This window comes from Trachypithecus francoisi, unplaced genomic scaffold, assembly GCF_009764315.1.
Source record: "Trachypithecus francoisi isolate TF-2019V2 unplaced genomic scaffold, Tfra_2.0 Lachesis_group20, whole genome shotgun sequence".
Classification (NCBI taxonomy): domain Eukaryota; kingdom Metazoa; phylum Chordata; class Mammalia; order Primates; family Cercopithecidae; genus Trachypithecus; species Trachypithecus francoisi.
The window spans coordinates 22,313,505-22,334,797 of record NW_022681466.1 but is presented as its reverse complement, the minus strand read 5'-3'; the positions used below and the strand labels follow the sequence as shown (position 1 = coordinate 22,334,797).

Here is a 21,293-nt window from a genome sequence, read left to right as displayed (position 1 = left end):
TAATGGAATATCATACAAAAATGGTAATTTCACATGGCTCATTATTTATTTATTTATTTAATCCTTGAATAACCCTAGAGATAAAGGTGGAGGGCTGCTAGAAATGCGAAGAGAAATTAAGTGCCACCCCCTCACAGTGCCCTGCACCTCCGCTCCCAGTCCAGCCCTTGGCTTTGCCCTCACACCCCTCCTTCCAAGGTCAGGGTGCGCACAGGGCAAGGGATGCTTCTCTGTCCCAAGATCCCCCTGAGTGCTGAAGGTAGGACATGTGGCCTTGCTGTAACTCAGCTGGAGTCATTTCAGGGTTTTAGCAGGTTCCCCATAAATGAAAGCCAACAGAACACCTTGGGTACACCAGCTTGGGTACAGCCCCCAACTGAGTCCCCATCCATGTCCCCCCATGCTGGTACTGAGGCAGGCACATTCAACAGTTTTATGTTTATTTTCAGAAAGCGATGAAGACAAAAGAAATATATCCAGACACCACTCTCTGTACAATAAATAGCCTCCCCCATTCAAAAAAAGAAAAAGAAAAAGAAAAAACACACACCCACACACAACCACCACAAACAATATCTTGCTTCTTGAGATATGCGCCATTTTCCCCTTTCCAGCTCCTTTCTCTGATCCCCGCTGTGTTTGAGCAGGGGAAGCCCAGGCCAGCCGCCCAAAGTCAGGTGAGTCCTTTCCCTGACCCTGGCTCGCTGATGGTGATAAAATACGTGTATTTGTTCTTTTTGGATCAGGGATTAACACACACGCCAACAAAAAGGTTGATAGTTACTGTACAAAGGAAGAAAGTGGAGTCTCCTGCTCCCATGTCCCACACCTGACCCCTCCCACCCCTCTAGATGCAAAAAACTCCTTCATGTCCAAGACTTTCTCGTCTTCTTTTCTCCACCTGGAAACCAAGAGCAAGACGCAGCACCAGGTAAACGACTGTAGTTAGGGCAGAGGATGGGGCAAGGGGACACCCCTCTCAGGTTTCATCGTGGGCCAGGAAGCATCTGGTGAACCCCAAAATCCTTCTTGAGCCCCACTTCCCCAACCAACTACTAAACAGAGAAGGGCCAGAGGGAGCGGGGGCCTTCTCAGTCCTTCATCTGTTTCCCAAATTAGTTGGCGTCCTCCAGCCTAATAACACTGTTTCTGTTCCTTTCATCGTGTCATCTTCTCAGTTGGGAAAATAGTTATAAAACTGGCCTTCAGCTTCCTTATCAAAGGGAGAAGGGGCCCCAGCAGGGGAGGAGCTGTCACCACTGGAAGGATAGGGGGACACGCGCCTCCTCTTAGAGTCTCCTTCGCCCAGTCCTGAATCACTGGATTCCGGCCGGATGGGGGCGATCTCAGTCCACACCAAGGGGGGACCCTGGTCCTCTGGTCCCCGTCCCTCTGAGCTTCCAGGGCTGGGTTCCATGGGCAGAGTCCGCATGGGGCGGAACCAGCTGGCGGGGCCCATCTTGGGAGGGTACTGGGGGGCCACAGGCCAGCCAGCTCCAGGTGCTAGGACCTCCTGGCCTCGGTAGTAGGACATGGTGGGCCCAGGGGCAGAGGGCAGGAATGCAGGCTTCATGCTGACTGCTCGAAACTCAGCCTCATAGCTGTGGTCCCGGGGGGCCCCCAGCCAGTAAGGCTGGGGAACCACATCCTTTGCCTGGCCAGGAAGGTCGGGGTAGAAGCAGCTGGGAACAGGATACTGGTTGGGTAGGAGAGGAGAGTAGTGATCTCCCCCAAGGAATTGACAGTTAGGTCCAGGCGGGGAGGGGATGCTGGTGTCAACAGATGTGTACACGCTAGAAAAAAATAGAAGGCAAGAAAACGGGTCACAAGCAGAACCCAGTCACCTGTGAGCCTACCTGTTTCACACATTCCTTCCCTGCCCCTCCTTCCCTGGCCTGCCCACCTCTAGCACCTGCCCCCCACTCTCCTGTTCTCAGGGGCAGGAAGAGGATGTGTCTCAGGAGGGACCAAAGCTGAGGTGAACCCAGTAGCACTTACGATTCAAAATTCTCCCGGAATCCTTTGGCAAAAGGGTTATTATCAATTTTCAGCTGAGTAATCTAGAGAGAAGGGAAATGGAGTCACCTGAGTCCTGAGTCTGGGGTTCGGGAACTTTCCAAATCCCTCCCAAGGAAGACGGTGGGCCCCACTCTGCCCTCCTCCCCACTGGGGCTCAGGCAGCCCTCACCTCAGCATTCTGGTAGGCAGTCACGGCAATGAACTGGGTTTCTTGGAAAGTAAAGATATGCGTGTTGGAAGCGTTGCAGGCTGCCTCTGGTTCTCCGTCATTCACCTCAACGATATGTAGCCGGGGCTGGTACTTATGGAGGGACTGGAGCACAATCATCTGTAGACAGAGCGAGATGGTTGTAGGGGTGGGGAGGAGGGACTTCAAGGATCCCATCACCCCCACCAACAGCTGGCCCCACATGAGGCTAGCAAACACCCTGAGGTCATCCTGTCCATTCCCCTGCCCTACCACCATGTAACTTCCCCCAAGCTTTCCAACTCCAGTGTCCGGACTCTTTGGGGCACCAATTCTAGTCTCTTGCCCCCTCTTCTACCTCCAGATGTCAATTGAGACCAAGGTATCAGCACAAACAGGGCTTTTAGGGCAAGGGCACGTTTTTCTTTTCTCTTTTTTTTTTTTTGACACGGAGCCTCTCTCTGTCACCTAGGCTGGAGTGCAGTGGCATGATCTCAGCTCACTGCAACCTCTTCCTCCCGGGTTCAAGCAATTCTCCTGCCTCGCTAGCTGGGATTATAGGCGCCCACCACCACACTTGGCTAAATTTTGTATTTTTAGTAGAGACGGGGGTGTCATCATCTTGGCCAGGCTGGTCTTGAACTTCTGACCTTGTGATCCACCCGCCTCAGCCTCCCAAAGTGCTGGGATTATGGGCGTGAGCCACCGCACCCAGCCAGCAAGGGCACTTTTAACAGGATTGTTCAACCTAGAGAAACTCAGCATCTATTCCCTGGGACCACAGGGCCAAACTCTGTGCCTTTCATGGTGCCTGAGCAAAATGGCAACCCATGATTTGGTGAAGAAACCCTGAGGCTGGGTTGGCCTGTGTGGTCCGAATATGACCCCTGTCCAAGATTCAGCTTCATCCCATCTCATCTTCCTCCCAAGATGGGTGAGAAACAGCCAGAGTTTAGGAAGGAAGAAAAATGACCCTTCCTTTAGGACAGAAGAAAAACGAACCTTCCTTCCATTAGGAAGGAAGAAAAAATGAACCAAACTGGCCCCCCAGGACCCTTGTGGCCTTGGAGGTCTCAGATCCAGGGTGGGGAGCAGGGCGAGGCTACCTTTTGAAGAGCAGGTCCTACCTGGGTCACATTGTTGGACGCCCCCTTGTTGTTTGTGAGCTTTAGTTTCCCAAATGAAACTTCCTGGCGCATCCAGTGTGCTCCCGTGTTGGGGGAATCTGGGTGGACGTACAGGCGGTTTCCTGTGGACAGTTCACCTCTTTGACATGCAGCCCCCCAGGACAGAACCCTGGTGATGTAGGGCGTTGCCTGTCCCGAGAGGGACGTAAGGAAGGACGCAGGGGGAGGACCAGGCAGGGAAGGGCAGAGGACTCAACAGAGGATAGGCTAGAGCAAAGCGGGAAGCCAGAAAGAGGTGGGATGCAATGGCTTGGGATGGAGTCGGAGGGGGATTAAAGGTCTAGGAATTAGGGGTAGGGGCTTGAGGGGCCCACCAGGGGGCGCCCAGTCCCAGTGAAACAGAGCCCTCCGCTCCCAGGGGTCGCTCACCTGGCATGCTGCCCTCGGCCTTTCCACACTGCACCCACTTGCCGCTCTGGTACCGCCAGTGGTGCTGGTCCACCAAGACCACGTCCACAAACATCCTGTAGTGGCTAGTGGGCTCCAGCCCAGCCACCGTAAATGACAGGAATGGGAACATCCGCCTGGAGAGAAGAGAGAAACCCCCCACCACCCATCAGCTCCAGCTCGACAGGCAGTCCCCCCTGCAACAGTGCCCAGGCATCAGTGGTGTGCTGTAGCCGGCTTCCTCCCACTTACAAGAACCAGCTGGAAGGTGTTTAGGGAGTTTGCCAGCCAGTGGTTAAACACAGCCATAATTAAAATTTAAATTATATAAACTTGCAATTCAAGACATTATATTAACAGTCAAAGTAGGCCGGGTGCAGTGGCTCATGCCTGTAATCCCAGCACTTTGGGAGGCCGAGGTGGGCGGATCACTTGAGGTCAAGAGTTTGAGACCAGCCTGGCCAACATGGCAAAAGCCTGTCTCTACTAAAAAGTATAAAAAAAAAAAAAAAAAATTAGCTGGGTGTGGCGGCAGGTGCCTGTAATCCTAGCTACTCAGGAGGCTGAGGCAGGAGAATGGCTTGAACCCAGGAGGCAGAGGTTACAGTGAGCTGAGATCACGCCACTGCACTCCAGCCCGGACAACAAGAGCAAGACTCCATCTCAAAAAAAAAAAAAAAATCGGGCCGGGCGCGGTGGCTCAAGCCTGTAATCCCAGCACTTTGGGAGGCCGAGGCGGGCGGATCACGAGGTCAGGAGATCGAGATCATCCTGGCGAACACTGTGAAACCCCGTCTCTACTAAAAAATACAAAAAACTAGCCGGGCGAGGTGGCGGGCGTCTGTAGTCCCAGCTACTCGGGAGGCTGAGGCAGGAGAATGGCGTGAACCCGGGAGGCGGAGCTTGCAGTGAGCTGAGATCCGGCCACTGCACTCCAGCGTGGGCGACAGAGCAAGACTCCGTCTCAAAAAAAAAAAAAAAAAAAAAAATCAAAGTAATAAAAACTCAAAAATCATCACTGCCCAGTTATTTTACGACATTTTACTATTGTCTGCGCTGTCGAGGTTACTTCCATCTATCACAGCTGCATGGAGGAGGCACTAAATCACAGTGCACTGTGCATCTCTTCCCAGCTCTGTGTTCAATGACTCACATGAGTCGCTTGAAATCATACATAGCAGGAGTATTTACACCACAGGGATCAGCAAACACTACAAATCAGAGCCTTTTAAAATGTTCTTTAGGACAGTCAGTTGCTCGACATCTACCTGCACACCCTTGTCTCTAACCTTAGCTGCTTCCTAGGAGGGGGCACCAGCCAGCTCCCCACAGGCAGTTCCTGGAAGGTCCTCATGCCTCAGTTCCCCACCCACCCTCTCTGCTGTGGCTCTCACAGGGCTAACACACTCCCAGCCCCATGACACCCACTCACAGGCCCTCCCTCTCCCATGCTGCTGGGTCTGCCGCCTGCGGTATGGCCTACCCTCAGCCTTCAGAGAAGTTGCACACATCCTGGTTGAATAGGGAGCTTCCCATCCACCTGAAAGAAGGCTCTATTGAACACAGGGCTCATGCTCAAAGTCCTTGTTTCCAGGAAAAGAAGAGGAAGTTAGGGGGTGGGATGCTGTATGATTCTGTGATCGTGCCAGAGTAACAGATTCAGAAAAGAAGCACTCTTCTACCGTCACCATCTCCACCACGAATACCTTCACTACCCCCATCACCAGCACCGCTGCAACCAGCATCATCACCACAAGCAGCACCATCACCACCCATCACCACTATCACAGCCACCGTCACTATCACCGCCCCTCCACCATTGCAACTACCATCACGATAACCACGGTCTCCACCAGCACCAGCACGGGCACCACCACTACAGCCACCACCTTCACCATCACAGCCACCAGCACCAGCACCGTAACTACAACCACCACTATAGCCACCACCTTCACCATCACAGCCACCAGCACCAGCACCATCACTATAGCCACCACCTTCACCATCACAGCCACCAGCAGCAGCACCATCACTACAGCCACCACCTTCACCATCACAGCCACCAACACCAGCACCATCACTATAGCCACCACCTTCACCATCACAGCCACCAACACCAGCACAGGCACCACCACTACAGCCACCATCCCCACCATCACAGCCACCAGCAGCAGCACCATCACTATAGCCACCACCTTCACCATCACAGCCACCAACACCAGCACAGGCACCACCACTACAGCCACCACCTTCACCATCACAGCCACCAGCAGCAGCACGGGCACCACCACTACAGCCACCATCCCCACCATCACAGCCACCAGCACCAGCACCGTAACTATAACCACCACCTCCACCAGTACCAGTTCCATCACCAGCTCCAGTGGCTTAGTCTTTCTCTTCGAACACAAGCAGGAAGAGCAGTTTTCAGACTGGCAGAAGCTAATCCTCATCAGAATTACTTTTCATTTCCACACACTTCCGCCTCCTCTCATGAGAAGCCCTGAAGGATGGGGAAAAAGGGGCCTATCAGTGAGTCAGGAAACCTGGAGGAGGGAGGGTTCCAGGGAACTCTTTTTGAGGGATTTCTAATACCCAGAGGTCCCCAGGACAACTTCCCTAACAACCTTGGGAAGGTGTCCTAGAAGTGTGCTATCACACGCCTGTCTTCCCCTGGCTTTCCTGAGTTGAGAAAAAAAAGATCACTACCCTATGGCCCTGGAGAAGTTAATTCTCAAACCAAATCTCAGTTTCTTTTTGAAATGGAGTTTTGCTATGTCACCCAGGCTGGAGTGCACTGGCGCGATCTCGGCTCACTCCAACCTCCACCTTCCAGGTTCTAGTGATTCTCCTGCCTCAGTCTCCCAAGAGCTGGGGCTACAGGCATGTGACACCACGCCTGGTTAATTTTTGTGTTTTTGTAGAGATGGAGTTTCACATTGGCCAGGCTGGTCTCAAACTCCTGACCTCAAGTGATCCACCCATCTCAGCTTTCCAAAGTGCTGGGATTATAGACGTGGGCCACTGCTCCTGGCCCAAATCTCAGTTTCTTCACATGTAAATGGAGAGTCTAACTCCTGTCCATCTTTTCTCTGAAAGCTATTAAAAAATTTGATGCAGTGAGCCGAGATCGTGCCACTGCACTCCAGCCTGGGTGACAGCAAGACTCTGTCTCAAAAAAAAAAAAAGTTTGAAAGATGGCCCGGCACTTTGGCTCACACGTGTAATCCCAGCACTTTGGGAGGCTGAGGAGGGTGGATGGCCTGAGCTCAGGAGTTCGAGACCAGCCTGGCCAACATAGTGAAACCCCGTCTCTACTGAAAATACAAAAAAAATTAGCCAGGCTTGGTGGCGTGCACCTGTAGTCCCAGCTACTTTGGAGGCTGAGGCAAGGAGAATCGCTTGAACCTGGGAGGTGAAGGTTGCAGTCAGCCGAGATGGCACCACTGCACTCCAGCCTGGGCAACAGTGTGAGACTCTGTCTCAAAAAAAAAAAAAAAAAAAAACCATAAAATGTTATTTCCGGCCGGGTGCGGTGGCTCAAGCCTGTAATCCCAGCACTTTGGGAGGCCGAGACGGGCGGATCACGAGGTCAGCAGATCGAGACCATCCTGGCTAACACGGTGAAACCCTGTCTCTACTAAAAAATACAAAAAAAAACTAGCCGGGCGAGGTGGCGGGCGCCTGTAGTCCCAGCCACTCAGGAGGCTGAGGCAGGAGAATGGCGTGAACCCGGGAGGCGGAGCTTGCAGTGAGCTGAGATCCAGCCACTGCACTCCAGCCTGGGCGACAGAGTGAGACTCCGTCTCAAAAAAAAAAAAAAAAATGTTATTTCCAATTTTATATTTGAAGAAACTGATGCACCGAGAGGTTTGGTGACAGTCATTGGTGGAAGAGCAGAGGTGAGGTCTTCTGACTGCAGACTGCATGCTGTGGTCTGTGGTCCCCATTTCTTCATATTAATTTTTTTCTTTCTTTTTTTTAAATTTTTTTTTAGACGGAGTCTTGCTCTGTCCCCCCGGCTGGAGTGCAGTGGTGTGATCTCGGCTCACTGCAACCTCTGCCTTGCAGGTTCAAGCAATTCTCCTTTATTGCAGGCGCCAACACTGTGCTTGGCTAATTTTTTTTTTTTTTTTTTTGAGACAGAGTCTTGCTCTGTTGCCCAGGCTGATGTGCAGTAGTGCGATCTTGGCTCACTGCAAGCTCTGTCTCCAAGGTTCACGCCATTCTCCTGCCTCAGCCTCCCGAGTAGCTGAGACTACAGGCGCCTGCCACCACGCTAAGTTTTGTACTTTTAGTAGAGACGAGGTTTCACCATGTTGACCAAGCTGGTCTCGAACTCCTGATCTCAGGTGATCCACCCGTCTCGACCTCCCAAAGTGCTGGGATTACAGGGGTGAGCCACTACGCCCAGCCCATACTGATTTTTTTTTTAAGAGATGGAGTCTTGCTATGCTGCCCAGACTCTACTCAAATGCCTGGGCACAGGTAACCATCCTGCCTTGGCTTCCCGAGTCACCTGAGTGGGGTTATAGGTGCTCACCACCATGCCCAGCTCATCCTATTTTTATCACTAGTAGAGGGAAATGGAGGAGACACAGGAAGAGGCTGGGGAAAAGGGAGAGGAGAAAGGAGATCTTGGTTTCTCCCTAAAAGTCTAGAATCACCACCAGCTGGAATCCTAAAATAGCCCCTGATTTACATGACACTTTGCTGGGAAGGAACCGAGAGTGGTGATGGGTCTGGTGCCAAGTTCAGCCTTCCTAAAAAACCACTTACCATCCTACTCTGATAAGACAAGGTCCAACACCCCAAATTCCTCTGCTGGCCCTAAGAACTGAGTAGCCTTGGGATTGTTCACAGGGTCGTCATATCTCTCCCAGATTCGGAGCTCCTGGCACAGGTTCTGCTTCACTGTAACTAAGTGCAAATGTAAAAAGCAAGGAGATAGATAGTTCTTCTCAGTCATATTGGTGAATGTTTAAAAATTGATAATATTGGCTGGGATTGGTGGCTCACGCCTGCAATCCCAGCACTTTGGGGGGTCGAGGCGGGTGGATCACCTGAGGTCAGGAGACCGGCCTGGGCAACATGGTGAAACCTCATCTCTATTAAAAATACAAAAATTAGCCAGGTGTGGTGGTGCACGCCTGTAATCCCAGCTACTCAGGAGGCTGAGGCGGGAGAATCACTTAAATCCGGGAGGCAGTGGTTGCAGTGAGCAGAGATCGTGCCACTGCACTTCAGCCTGAGCAACAGAATTAGACTCTGTGTCAAAAAAAAAAAAAAAAGTGATAATATCTACTGTTGATGAGGCTGTGGGAAAGTGGGTCCTCTCACAGACTATTGGTGGGGTGTCAATTGGTAGCACCTTTTTGGAGGGTATTCTGGCAATGTGTTGTACCTACCAAAGTGCAAAATGTGCTCGGGCATCAAGGGACCTCCTCGTCTTACCAACCTAGATCCACTTAATAGACTCAGATGGCCACTGGCAAACAGCCAGACAAAAAGCAAAGCTGCAGCCTAGGCAACATAGTGAGACCCCAACTCTACAAAAAATAGAAACAATTAGCTGGACATGGTGGTATGCGCCTATAGTCCCAGCTTCTCAGGAGGCTGGGTTGGGAGGATTGCTTGAACCCAGGAGGTCGAGGCTGCAGTGAGCCATAATCGCACCACTGCACTCCAGCGTAAGTGACAGAGCAAGATCCTGTCTCATTAAAAAATAAATTAATTGGCCGGGCGCGGTGGCTCAAGCCTGTAATCCCAGCACTTTAGGAGGCCGAGGCGGGCGGATCACAAGGTCAGGAGATCCAGACCATCCTGGCTAACACGGTGAAACCCCGTACCTACTAAAAAATACAAAAAACTAGCCAGGCGAGGTGGCGGGTGCCTGTAGTCCCAGCTACTCGGGAGGCTGAGGCAGGAGAATGGCATGAACCTGGGAGACGGAGCTTGCAGTGAGCTGAGATCTGGCCAGTGCACTCCAGCTTGGGTGACAGAGTGAGACTCCGTCTCAAAATTAATTAATTAATTAAAGTTGTTTTCACTTGCCCCAAGAGAAATGAAACCAGTTAAGCACGCTTAAGCCTAAAACAATTTCTTTTTAGCTGGGCACAATGGCTCACACCTGTAATCCCAGCACTTTGGGGGGCTGAGGCGGGAGGATTGCTTGAGATCAGGGATTCGAAACCAGCCTGAGCAACATAGTAAGATTCTGTCTCCATAAAAAATAAAATAAAAAAACAGTTTAAGGTCTGAAAAGTTGGGCCAGGTGCGGTGGCTCACACCTGTAATCCCAGCACTTCGAGAGGCTGTGGCGGGGATCACTTGAAGTCAGGAGTTTGGGACCAGCCTGGCCAACATGGCAAAACCCTGTCTCTACTAAAAATACAAAAATTAGCTGGTCATGGTGGCTTGTGCCTGTAATCCCAGCTACTCGGGAGCCTGAGGCAGGAGAATTGCTTGAACCTGGGAGGCGCAGGTTGCAGTGAGCTGAGATCGTGCCACTGCACGCCAGCCTGGGGGACAGAGTGAGAATCCATTTCAAAAAAAAAAAAAAAAAGATGCAAAAAGTTATTGACTAAAGTTATCTATGTGGGAGGTCCAGGTCCACTTCCTGGCCCATGAAAAATATTACAAATAAAAAAAATTAAAGTTCTTGGAGTTGGGAATGTGGAGACAAGGAAAAAATTGTAATGACTGTGAGGATAGCAAGGATAGTGTGGGACTGAAATTGTTGTTTTACCAACCTCTATCTTCACATGCACAGATCCAAATGCAAATTGAGCTTAACACAACACAGCTACCCAAAGTTATCTTAATTATAATAATCGGCCGGGCGCGGTGGCTCAAGCCTGTAATCCCAGCACTTTGGGAGGCCGAGACGGGTGGATCACGAGGTCAGGAGATCGAGACCATCCTGGCTAACACGGTGAAACCCCGTCTCTACTAAAAATAAAAAAACTAGCTGGGCGAGGTGGCGGGCGCCTGTAGTCCCAGCTACTCGGGAGGCTGAGGCAGGAGAATGGTGTAAACCCGGGAGGCGGAGCTTGCAGTGAGCTGAGATCCGGCCACTGCACTCCAGTCCGGGAGACAGAGCGAGACTCCGCCTCAAAAAAAAAAAAAAAAAAAATTATAATAATCAATCCATCACACCCAGAAAAGTGGGGATTGCCAGCAATTAATACACACCCACACACCCACAGAGACACAGGCCTCTCTCTTCCTCTACTGAGAATGTCTACCATCAACTATTATATACTCGCCAACACATTCGCTACACACACACACTGCCACACAGAAACCCTCGCACAAGCCTGTATGGGGCATTATCAGGCTGCCCCAAATCTCCAGACACAAACGTAGACACCAAAGTCTCCCATTGGGCCAATCCATTGCTTTGTTTTCAATTCCCCTCTCTCTGTCCCATCTGAGTTGCCTTGATCAATCTCCGGCCCCAGGAATCACCACCTTTGCCCCGCCCCATTTCTGCCCATTGGGAAGAGCGTGCCACTGGTGCTGATCAATACCGAGGGATAGATCCAGGGTGGGTGGGAGAGGAAGAATCCGGGACGGTGTGAGTCAGCTCAAGGCAAAAAGCCGCGGGGCTGTAGGTGGGCCTGGGGTGGGAGAACTTTTCAAAAAGGAAGAAGGTCATGGGTGATGTGGTATGACTGGTGGGTCACTGGAACCCACGGAGGGATAGGCCAGCCCACGAAAGCAGGAGGACGGAAAGGAAGCTGTGCTATGAGCCCAAAAGCCTGTTTCCAGAGGAAATGGCCACTGACTTCCCAGATCTCAGGAGCCCAAGCTGAGACGGTACAGAGGTAATCTGGGGCTGGTGGGACTGAATTGGGTTGGTGTGTCCTCTGTCCCCTCCATGGCAGCGTGGGGCCTCTGAAGCCTGATCCAAGAAAAAGCACCAAAAGAAACAGTGAGGAGCCACTGCCTCCTTCAACAGGGACCCTGCGTTGCCCAAAGTGGCCCCTCAGAATGGAGCACAAAGTGTGAGGATTGTAAAATACACACACACATTTGTGAAGCAATCAGAGAAGCTTGGTGATATTTAGGAAATTCTTTTCAGGTTTGCTAATGGTATTGCATTCATTTAAAAAAGCCATTTTTAGAGGTGCAGAGACAAAATAATATCTAGAATGTACTTAGTAATTACTGTATTACTAATATAGTTGCAGACAGAAAAAGTGAAGTGAGGATGCAGAAACAAGATTGGACCCATATTGATAGCTGTGGAAGCTGGGTGATGGAAGTCTGTTACATTTTTCTGTCCATGTTTGTATGTAGTGGAATTTTTCATCATAAAAAAATGTAAGTGTATGTATCTAAAAGGGGGACAAAAAAACTTGTCAAATGATAATTACTCAGCAGGAACACCAAGGAAAGGAGGCCATGGGAGTAGAGATGGCGATACACACTTTGAGAATCATCCCCTCAAGTGCCTCCCTGAAGCTGGCTCTTCAGGCAGAGAGGCAGCCCCCAGCACTGGCTAACTCCCTAAAGTGCTGGCTGATGCTCCATCCATCCCAACCCTCAAGACTGGCAGTGGGAGGCAGAGGCCTGGCAGAGGCTATGGGGAGACCCCAGCAAGGGCCCAGGGTGGGAAGGCCTCCTGACCACACAACGGAGTGGAAGGTTAAGAGGCCCCACTTCTGGTCTGCTGTGTGATGGAGTGCAAGCCACTAGCTGTCCCTGCAACTCAGTGACCTCAACTGTAAAATGGGGAGACTGCTTGGCCTACCTAATGCACAGTGAAATAATGGAAGTGAAAGCACTCTGAATGCATTGGGGCCTTCGGAGAGCGTGGGTGGCTGTTTTTACTGGTGGCCGTAGGGGGCCAGAGAAAGAAAGCCAGGCAAATACCATCTGGGCTCTAGTGCCAGCTCTGCCTGGAATGAGTGTGTTGTGTGACCTTGGAACAGTCTCTTGCTGTCTCTGGGCCTGTTTCCCTGTCTGTGCAGTGAGAGGGACAGGATCTTCTGGGTCCCTTCCAATTCAGACACATTGGGACCAAAAGCTTGGGCTGTGTCTGGGTACACCCAAAGGGTGACTAGGGTTGGGGGGAGCAGAGAGGAATTATCAGAAGGCTTAGGAGATGAAGGCTGAGCCATCAAAGAACATGCTAACTTTCCTGGGTTCATCCCAGGGAAAGTGGAACAGCTCAGCAACTTGAAGCCAGTTGTCGCTGGCAACAGGTTCCTCAGTCCCAGGCTACCCCACAAAAATCATCTGGATGGAAGAATGTTCCAGCAATGCCCAGATCGAATACCAACTCCTGGTGCCCAACATGGCCTTCTCCCTCTCCCCTCCACCCCAAGCCGCACATTTGGTATCCACACCTCCTGGACGTCAGACCCAGTGTCCCAGGTCCACCAATGACAACAGCCCCTCCACACTGGTCCTCACCAGTCCCCTGCTCACATGAGCCCCACTGGAAAGGGTGAATGCACACAGCCCACATCAGACACAGCCCACTCCGGGGGTTGCTTACTAAACAAACACCACACAAGTTGCAGGTTTCTGTTTCTTTCCTCATGCAGGAGGCTCTATCCGGAAGCAGCACCCTCAGCCCCAAACTCTCCCCATCACGCACAGGGCTCAGGGACCCCGAGCCATGGAGCCATAAGACTCCCCTTCCCCACTTCCCCAGGTTGAACCAGTGAATATCTGGACTGGAGTGTGGGGAAGGTTTTCACTGGACCAGCCTCAAAGGGTGCAGTGCGGGGTTGGCCACCAGGCTGGACCCCTGGGTGAGCTTCATCTGCCCAGGCCCGTGGGCATTTGTGCCTGGAAGGGATCTGTGCCCCCTACAAGCTTTACCGCCAATCTTCCCCATCCCCATACACACACACACACACACACACACCACACACACACACACCAGACATATGATCTCAAAGTAAGACCGGAAAGGAAACTTGGCGACTGCTTCTCCATGTCACCAAATCCCAATCTCACCCCCTACACACACACACACACACACTACCACCACCGCCGCCACCACCACTACTAAAGCTGACCTGAGCACACCAGTAGCAAAGGAGCCGGGGAGGTGGACGCAGGGAACCCGGGAGATAAGGGGTTCCCTTCCCCTCCAGTTTCCCACACAGGAAGCCCAGGCGTCCCGTCCGCGCATAACACAGGCTTTCACTGCCCGCTGCGACTCCTCTCCAGTAGAGAGTGGGGCAGGGGCGCACACCAACTCTGGGTGAAGCCACAGTCACCCTTACCCTAAATCAAGGTGACTTCTCACTGCTCCGTACTCACCCGTCTCCCTTGTGAGTCCTCTGGCTGTTGGTGCAACAGCCTGGGCACAGACGCCCCTCCGGAGCTTTCCCTGTCCTTTCTACAACCCCACTCCCCTGTCTCCTTACACTGAAGCCAAAGCCGTGAGGGACACGGAGTCAGAAGCACTGTCGAGCCAGAAAAACAGAGTAGACGTTCTTGTTCCGGGCGGGGGCACAGAGGCCCCGCAGGCCGGCGCGCCGCACTCACCGTCCCTGCTTGGTGATGATCATCTCTGTCTGGTGCTGATTAAACTTGGACCACAACAGGTGGTTGTTGAGCGCGACTCTCAGTTTCCCCGACACCTCCAGCCCCGCGGGTAGCACGTAGTCCTCACGCTGCCCCGGGTAGAGCCCGGCGCGCGGGTCCGGGGCGGCGTAGCTCTCGCCCGGCTGGTAGCCCTCGGCGCCCGCGGGCGGCGGGAAGGACTCGCCCGCGCCGGGGAAGCCGGCCGCCTGGGGCCGCGGTGGGTAGGCGTAGGCTCCAAGGAAGCGGCTCGGCGGGGCGGGCACCAAGGCGCCCCCCGGGTAGGGTGACCCCAGGCTGCCGCCCCCGCGACGCTCGGCGGCGTCCTGAGCGCCTGGATCCGGGTAGAAGTAGCGGTGCTGCGGGTCGGCGCCAGGCTCCCGGCCCTCGTCGCTCGCCGGCATCGGCTCGGTGCCCGTCAGCATGTCTTCGCAGCCCAGCTCCACGATGCCCATCCGGGGCGGGCTGGCACCTTCCCGCAGCCGTCGAGGACCCGCCCCTCCGCGCGCGGAAGCAGGCGAGAGGGTCGCGTGGGCCGGGACGGGCAGGGGGCAGGGGGCAGGGGCTCCGAGGGCCAGGTGGGGGACCCCACCGGAGCCCTGGCTCTGACGCCTGGCTTCTGCGCCCGCGTGCGGCAGGCGCGCGGCAGCTCTCAGGCTTCCTCTCCAGCGGGCCGCTGTCACTAGAGTCGCGGCGCTTTGCTGTGGCTTTATGAAGCTCTCCGGCTCCCCCCACTCAGCCACCTCGGCCCTGCTCCGCCTCGCCCCACCCCGCCCTCTCGTGGCTAATACTAAGCAAATTCTACGCTCTTAGGGAGGACTGCAGGGCCCCCCACGGTGGAGACAAGCGAGAGCCCGTGCGCGCTCACCCTGTAGTTCGAAGACCTTGCTTTCTGGGAGCGTCAACTCCACTGCCTGATACACCAGCCCGTGGCTCTCTTCTGGACCCTCGAGGAAATTCAGCCCAGCTTTGAAGGCTCAGTTCAAAAGCCCTCTCCTACAGGAAGCCTTCCGAGACGGCCCAAATGGGACTCTCTGGGCCTTCTCTTAGCACTCAGAGGCTCGGGACATGGGCACACTAGAAGCAGCTTTGACCATGAACATTCAACTGATCTTTATTGATACCTACCGTGTGCCCAGACTCTGTGCTAAGTGACCTTTCGGGTTGCCCTCTTTCTCCTCACCAGAGGTCCACACGTGCTGAGTTGGCTGCATCTTGTAGCTCTAGCCCTGGGGGCATACCTGGAACCTGATGGACACCAGGAAGAGTTCCTTAAAGCGCACTGCATCAGCAGCAGCCAGGGGTTTGCAGGGCCCTGAGCTGAGCCTGGCCGGGCCCACAAAAGCTCCCCCACTCCGCATGGCAGTCATGGGCACTGGAAGTAGCATTGGGCTGCCAGTGCTGAGAGTCCCAGGTCTGGCTCTGCCTAGCAGGTGTATGTGACCCAGGCAAGTCATTTTCCTTGCCTGAAAGTCAACCTCACGTGCCTCATCCATAGACTGGGGGAAATAAACAGATCTACTTTTCAGGGGGGCTGCGAGCCTTACATGAGAGGGTGTACGTGTGCAGCACTTTCCAATCTATTATTATACCTGGATGGAAAAGCTGCTTTGAACAGATTCAGAGCCGGCTGACAGGAAGGAAACCCACCACATGCTCTAAAGGGCTGCCTCGGAGATAGGACGACGGAGACTTTTCTTTCTCCATTTTCCTTTTATGTTAACTAATGTATTAGACTCCTTTTATGATGAAAACTATCCGTCCCCCCCCCAGTTGAAAATAGCATCTTTGGGAGTTTTCCTGTGTATAAAGATGAAACATACTTATATAGGAAATTTAAGCAGCATAGAAAAGTAAAAACAAGACTGTATAAATCACCCCAAATTCCACCCCCTAAAGGCAAACAGGATTAACATTTCAGTGAACACCCTCCGAGACGGCACTCCTTATACACTCTGTCTCTGTCTTTTGCACACATGCACAAATATATAATTTATATAAACACTACACATGCTGCTTTGTAATGTGTACTTTTATTCATTCCACAAGGTGTCATGGAATATTTTGCATATCAATATATAGATAAAGATTTACATTTTTAAGAGTGCTTTGAAAAATACCTTAATATTTTTGTCATGTTAAAGTTTAACTTCTCCTCTTCCTACCTTCACCCCAGCCCTCCCCAGTTCTCCCCTGGGAACTGGCCCCAGCTCTACATGTCTGTCCCAGCCTGACAGGGCTTCACCCTTAGGGGCCCATGGGGACTCTCTGCTCCCAAATAGAGCTGAACCAAGAGGCAGGTTGGCAGGCAAAGGCAAAGCTGGGGACTCCAGGAGGTGGGCATGACCCAGGGAGGGTTGGGAGAGAGAGAATCAGCACATCTTTTGAGGTTGGAGACCGGATACATGACAGTACCAGAAACACAGGACTGGCCTCCTCCCCAACACCTTACCAGCCATTTCTCCATACCTTAAGGGAGACGGAAGTTTCTACTTGATGTTCAAAGTGGGACAGCATTGCTTGGAAGAGAGGGTGACCTTGTGATCCTTCACTACTTTTAGGGAAACATGAGAGTTTTCAGTAAGACCCTCCTGAATGACTAATTCCCCAGGAGATGTGAAACTGTTGAATGCTAACACCTCTTTGGGGGACATTTTTGCTCAGTGCTTGGCTGTTGAAGATCAAATGGAGTCTTGCTCCTTCCTCTCTCTCCCCCTCCTCTTTTCCACACTAATCCTCAGGTCAAGTGATCCATCCTCTTGCCTCTGAACAGGATGACATGAGCTCCCACCCAGCTTTCTGGGGCAGGTGGAATTATGAATCTCAGAATCAGGTGGTCCTGGGGCCATGCCTCTGGAGGAAGAGGAAGGCTGGGGTGGTCTCTTTAGAACCTGATAGGCTGTTATAGGGTCTTACAGCCTGGTTCCTCAATCCCAGATTTCTCACCCCCTCTTTCCAATTTCTTCCACCCAAAAAAGAAAGTGCTTGTGAAAAGCGGGGGCTGAGTGGCCCTGGTGTCACTGCTGCCAGTCCCGCCCCTCTGCCAGCTTGGGTGAGAATAAGGGCCCTGGCAGTGACACCTTCTCCTCCAGCTGCCACCTCACTCTTCTCCCAGGCCCTGGGGCTGGAAAGATGAGAAAAGAAGAGCGAGGAGATGAGGCCCCCTGGGATCCCCTCACTTCCCCATGACTGCCCCTCCAAGCCCGTCTCTATCCCATCAATACAGGGAGCACTTATGAGGCTGGCCCTGGTGAGACAGGAGTGAAGAAACACAAGGTAACTGTTCAGGAATGAGAGAGACATGACCTCCAACCAGCATCACATTTTATGAGACAGGGTGGATGGTAAATATTCGAAATGGAATAAGACACCAAACTCACACACTGCATTTGTGGCAGAGCTGAAGCTAGAACCCAGGTCTCTTGACTCTCCGGCCAGTGCTCTTCCCACAAGAGTGAGGGAGAATCATACTAACACTAGAAAAGGTTTAGAAAACATAAAGATTTTAGAAAACAGAAAAGGTTTAGAAAACAGGCCGAGCGTGGTGGCTCACACCTGTAATCCCAGCACTTTGGGAGGCTGAGTGGATGAATCACTTGAGGTCAGGAGTTCGAGACCAGCCTGGCCAACATGGTGAAACCCCATTTCTACTAAAAACACAAAAATTAACTGGGCATGGTGGGCGCCTGTAATCCCAGCTACTTGGGAGGCTGAGGCAGGAAAATTGCTTGAAACCAAGAGGCAGAGGTTGCAGTGAGCCGAGATCGTGCCACTGCGCTCCAGCCTGGGAGACAAAGCAAGACTCCATCTCAAAACAAAAACAAAAACAAAAATTAGCCAAGTGTGGTGGCTGGCCCCTGTAATCCCATCTACTCAGGAGGCTGAGGCAGGAGAATCACTTGACCCCAGGAGGAGGGGGTTGCAGTGAGCCGAGATTGCGCCACTGCACTCCATGCTGAGTGACAGAGGGAGACTCGGTCTAAAAATCAAAAAGAAAAAGAAAGAAAGAAAGAAAGAAAGAAAAGGTTTAGAAAACAGAAAAGAAAATCATCCCTAATCCCACAGCCTAGACACTGGTTCTCTCCACGTTGTTGTCCTCTGCAAACATTCAGGGCTTCCTTTCAAACTGTTTCCCATGAAGACTCAAAATGAGAGAGGCTCCCCGGAGGTCACACAGCACTTGCTTCACCTGCGGGCTGCAGACTGTGCCAGGAAGCTGTGACAGTGTGGATTTCTGGGACTTGCTTCTAGAAATTCTGAGGCCTAGGCCTGTGGCGGGTCTCTAGAATCTGTATGTTTAAGGACTCCAGGTGATGCGTCGGACTTCAGGGAGTCCATGCACCCCACTCTCAGACTCCCTCCCGTTTTGCTGTCCCACCTCCAAGTCCCATCCTGTGAGTCAGTGGGCCCTGAGCTTGCTGGGTATGCACACTGAGGGCGGTGGAGGAGGTTTCATGCCTGAGAAGGGTGGCTGCCGGCATTGAGATTTCCTTATTAATGCTCTAGGACCAGATGATTCCTCACCCCAGAGTCTACCAGCCACCTGGGTTCTCTCCTGAAAATGTATGGAGCGCTGAGCTCCCTAGGTATCGGGAAGCCTCTTGGATGGGCTTAGTGGGGCAGCTGGGGAGGAGTGGCTGTTACTGGAAACTGTTTTTTTGTTTTGTTTTGTTTTTTGAGACAGGGTCTTGCTCTGTCTCCCAGGCTGGAATGCAGTGGTGCGATCTCGGCTCACTGCAACCTCTGCCTCCTGAGTTCAAGCAATTCTCCTGCCTTGGCCTCCCGTGGTGGGTGGGACTACAGGCACATGCCACCATGCCTGGCTAATTTTTTGTATTTTTAGTAGAGATGGGGTTTCACCATGTTGGCTAGGCTGGTCTCGATCTCCTGACCTCATGATCTCCTGCCTCAGCCTACCAAAGTGTTGGGATTACAAGTGTGAGCCACCGAGCCCAGCCTACTGGAAACTTAGTGGAGCATGGCATGGCAGGAGGACCCAGGATTTCCGCCCTCCACCCTGCTGGGCAGAGCCTTAGAGGCTGTGAGAGGGTAGACAGTAAAAGAGAGGGGGCAGCAAGTTGGGGAGGAGGCATAAAAAGAAAGAGCAAAGTGAGAGGCTTAGGGTACATTTCTGAAAGAATGATTTAGAGCCAGAGAGGGACAGGGACCACAAAGTCAGAGACCCAGATCGTGACTTAGTGGGAGAGTCTCAGGCTGAGCCTGCGAGAGGGGCATGAAAGAAAGGAGACAGAGAGAGATGGGCCAATGGGAGGAAAATCTGCAGAGGCAGAGAGGCCTGGGGGTGCTGGAGCTGGGGCAGAGAGAAATGGGATGGGGAGATTTAGTTGGGCGGCTGGGTTGGAACCTGCATCCCAACACTTACTGGCTGTGTGACCTATTAAAGTATCTTAACCTCTCTGGTTTTCTTGTCAGTAAATGGAGCTATCAGACCTCTGCCAGGACTAACTGGGTCTGTCATGTGAAGATTGAGGGGTGCTGTCCTAAGGCTAAAACAAAACAGAGACACAGACTGTGCTGACCCCTCTTTCCTCTACTCCCAGCCACCTACACCTGCCCTTTCCTCTCTCTGGCTTAGTGGCTCATCCACAAAGTGTCCTTCAGGTCCATCCTCAGCCTCCACTCAGGGCCTTGGGCCAAAAGAGAGCCCCTCTGTTCATAAGACTCCCATCTTAGAAAGGGACAGGCTTCCCCTCCTGATACCCATATACCATTCTCTGGGTACCTGAGGGCTGGATAAACCAGGCCCTTGGAGATCTGGGATCACAAAGATAAATTAGTCCCTGCCCCCAAAGAGCTCTTAGCAAGGTGACCCCAGGGGCTAGAAATCTCAAGCCCCTCAGCCCTCTCGCCCCTGGGGTGTACACTCAACACACCACGTGCACACATGCCATCATCCACGCACGTGCACATGCACCCCACGCAGAGCTATGCTAGGGAAATCTGCGATCCAGTCCCCACAGCCCCACCACCTGCTCTCGCCCCACATCCAGCATCCCAGAGCTCCTTCAGCATCTGACTCTGCCCACCCCATGTGCCCTGAATCCCCTCCCCCTCTGGGCCCAGACTGCCAGTACTTCAGAGGGCATGGCCGGAACCATCGGATTAACAGCCAGAGAGGGGGAAAGGGGAAGGACAAGCACCTGTAGAACCCCCCCTCCCCGTGACAGCTGCGGGAGTTCCGAGTCCCCAGCACCCAGCACCAGGTGGTCAGTGTGAACACAGAACAGAGGGCTCCTCCCGAGGTCAAGGGCTCGAGGCTCTCATCTGCAGGCTGGGTCACCCTTCCCCACACACATACCCTCAAGCTTGAGCAGCCCTTACCCCTGGGCTCCAGGCCAGGCCTGGGTGCCTTTCAGTCCTCCTTCTCCATGGCATCTTATTTTGAATCATCTATCCTCTCTCTATCTCTAGCTGCTCTCACCCCCGCCCAGCGTTTCACACAAGACCCACATCCCCCACCCACACCCACGCATGCAGTAGGCCGCCCCCGCTGCACTCCCAGCCTAGGGTTCCTGCGCCCTCCTGAAGGGATATTCAGACGTCGGGTACTTGGGTAACTCTGTTATCAAGGGGGCATGCCAGGGTATGGATGGGCAAGCCCAAGCTTCAGGAGGCCCCGGGGAGAGGCTGTGCCCCCACCCTTCCTGGGGAATCTCAGCAGACAGGCCCTTAATCTTAGGCAGGAAGAAGGGTCTGGTTACCAGGAGTTGGGGGGGAGGGGAGGAAATATCCAGGGCTTTGGGTAAAAGGAGCTGGGACAGGAGGGAAGAAAAAGAAGAGCCAAGGAAAAGGGACCTGGAGGGAGGGCGCAGGCTGAGGGGTTGGTTAACCCCCACGCTGCCAAGCTCCCCTCTGCTTCCCATCTTGCCATCTTGGCATGACTTCCTGGCACAGTCAGGCTCTGCCAGGCCAGGCCTCGCTGTCCTTCAGAGGGCCAGCCACCC

General features: G+C 52.9%; 2 protein-coding genes across 2 annotated transcripts; both read right to left on the bottom strand.

Annotated features, from left to right (window-relative positions):
• Positions 1-419: 419 nt before the first annotated feature.
• TBX21 (T-box transcription factor 21) lies at positions 420-20,706 on the bottom strand. Its single transcript, XM_033183287.1, has 8 exons — positions 20,671-20,706; positions 15,457-15,576; positions 14,293-15,275; positions 3,763-3,917; positions 3,334-3,455; positions 2,189-2,347; positions 1,999-2,060; positions 420-1,793 (listed from the first exon to the last, which is right to left on the bottom strand). The coding sequence occupies exons 3-8, from the start codon at positions 14,781-14,783 to the stop codon at positions 1,175-1,177; spliced, it is 1,608 nt and encodes a 535-aa protein (XP_033039178.1). The 5' UTR covers positions 14,784-15,275; positions 15,457-15,576; positions 20,671-20,706; the 3' UTR covers positions 420-1,174.
• Positions 4,738-8,869, bottom strand: LOC117067137. Its single transcript, XM_033183289.1, has 2 exons — positions 8,560-8,869; positions 4,738-6,283 (listed from the first exon to the last, which is right to left on the bottom strand). The coding sequence occupies exon 2, from the start codon at positions 6,231-6,233 to the stop codon at positions 5,583-5,585; it is 651 nt and encodes a 216-aa protein (XP_033039180.1). The 5' UTR covers positions 6,234-6,283; positions 8,560-8,869; the 3' UTR covers positions 4,738-5,582.
• Positions 20,707-21,293: the final 587 nt, after the last annotated feature.

Coding starts and splice junctions, on each gene's coding strand:
- LOC117067137 (XM_033183289.1), bottom strand. CDS start 6,233: ATGAGGATTAGCTTCTGCCAGTCTGAAAACTGCTCTTCCTGCTTGTGT.
- TBX21 (XM_033183287.1), bottom strand. CDS start 14,783: ATGGGCATCGTGGAGCTGGGCTGCGAAGACATGCTGACGGGCACCGAG. Junction 3,456..3,762: donor GGCCGAGGGCAGCATGCCAG/GTGAGCGACCCC, acceptor AACTGTCCACAG/GAAACCGCCTGTACGTCCAC. Junction 1,794..1,998: donor TTCCGGGAGAATTTTGAATC/GTAAGTGCTACT, acceptor ATTTTTTTCTAG/CGTGTACACATCTGTTGACA.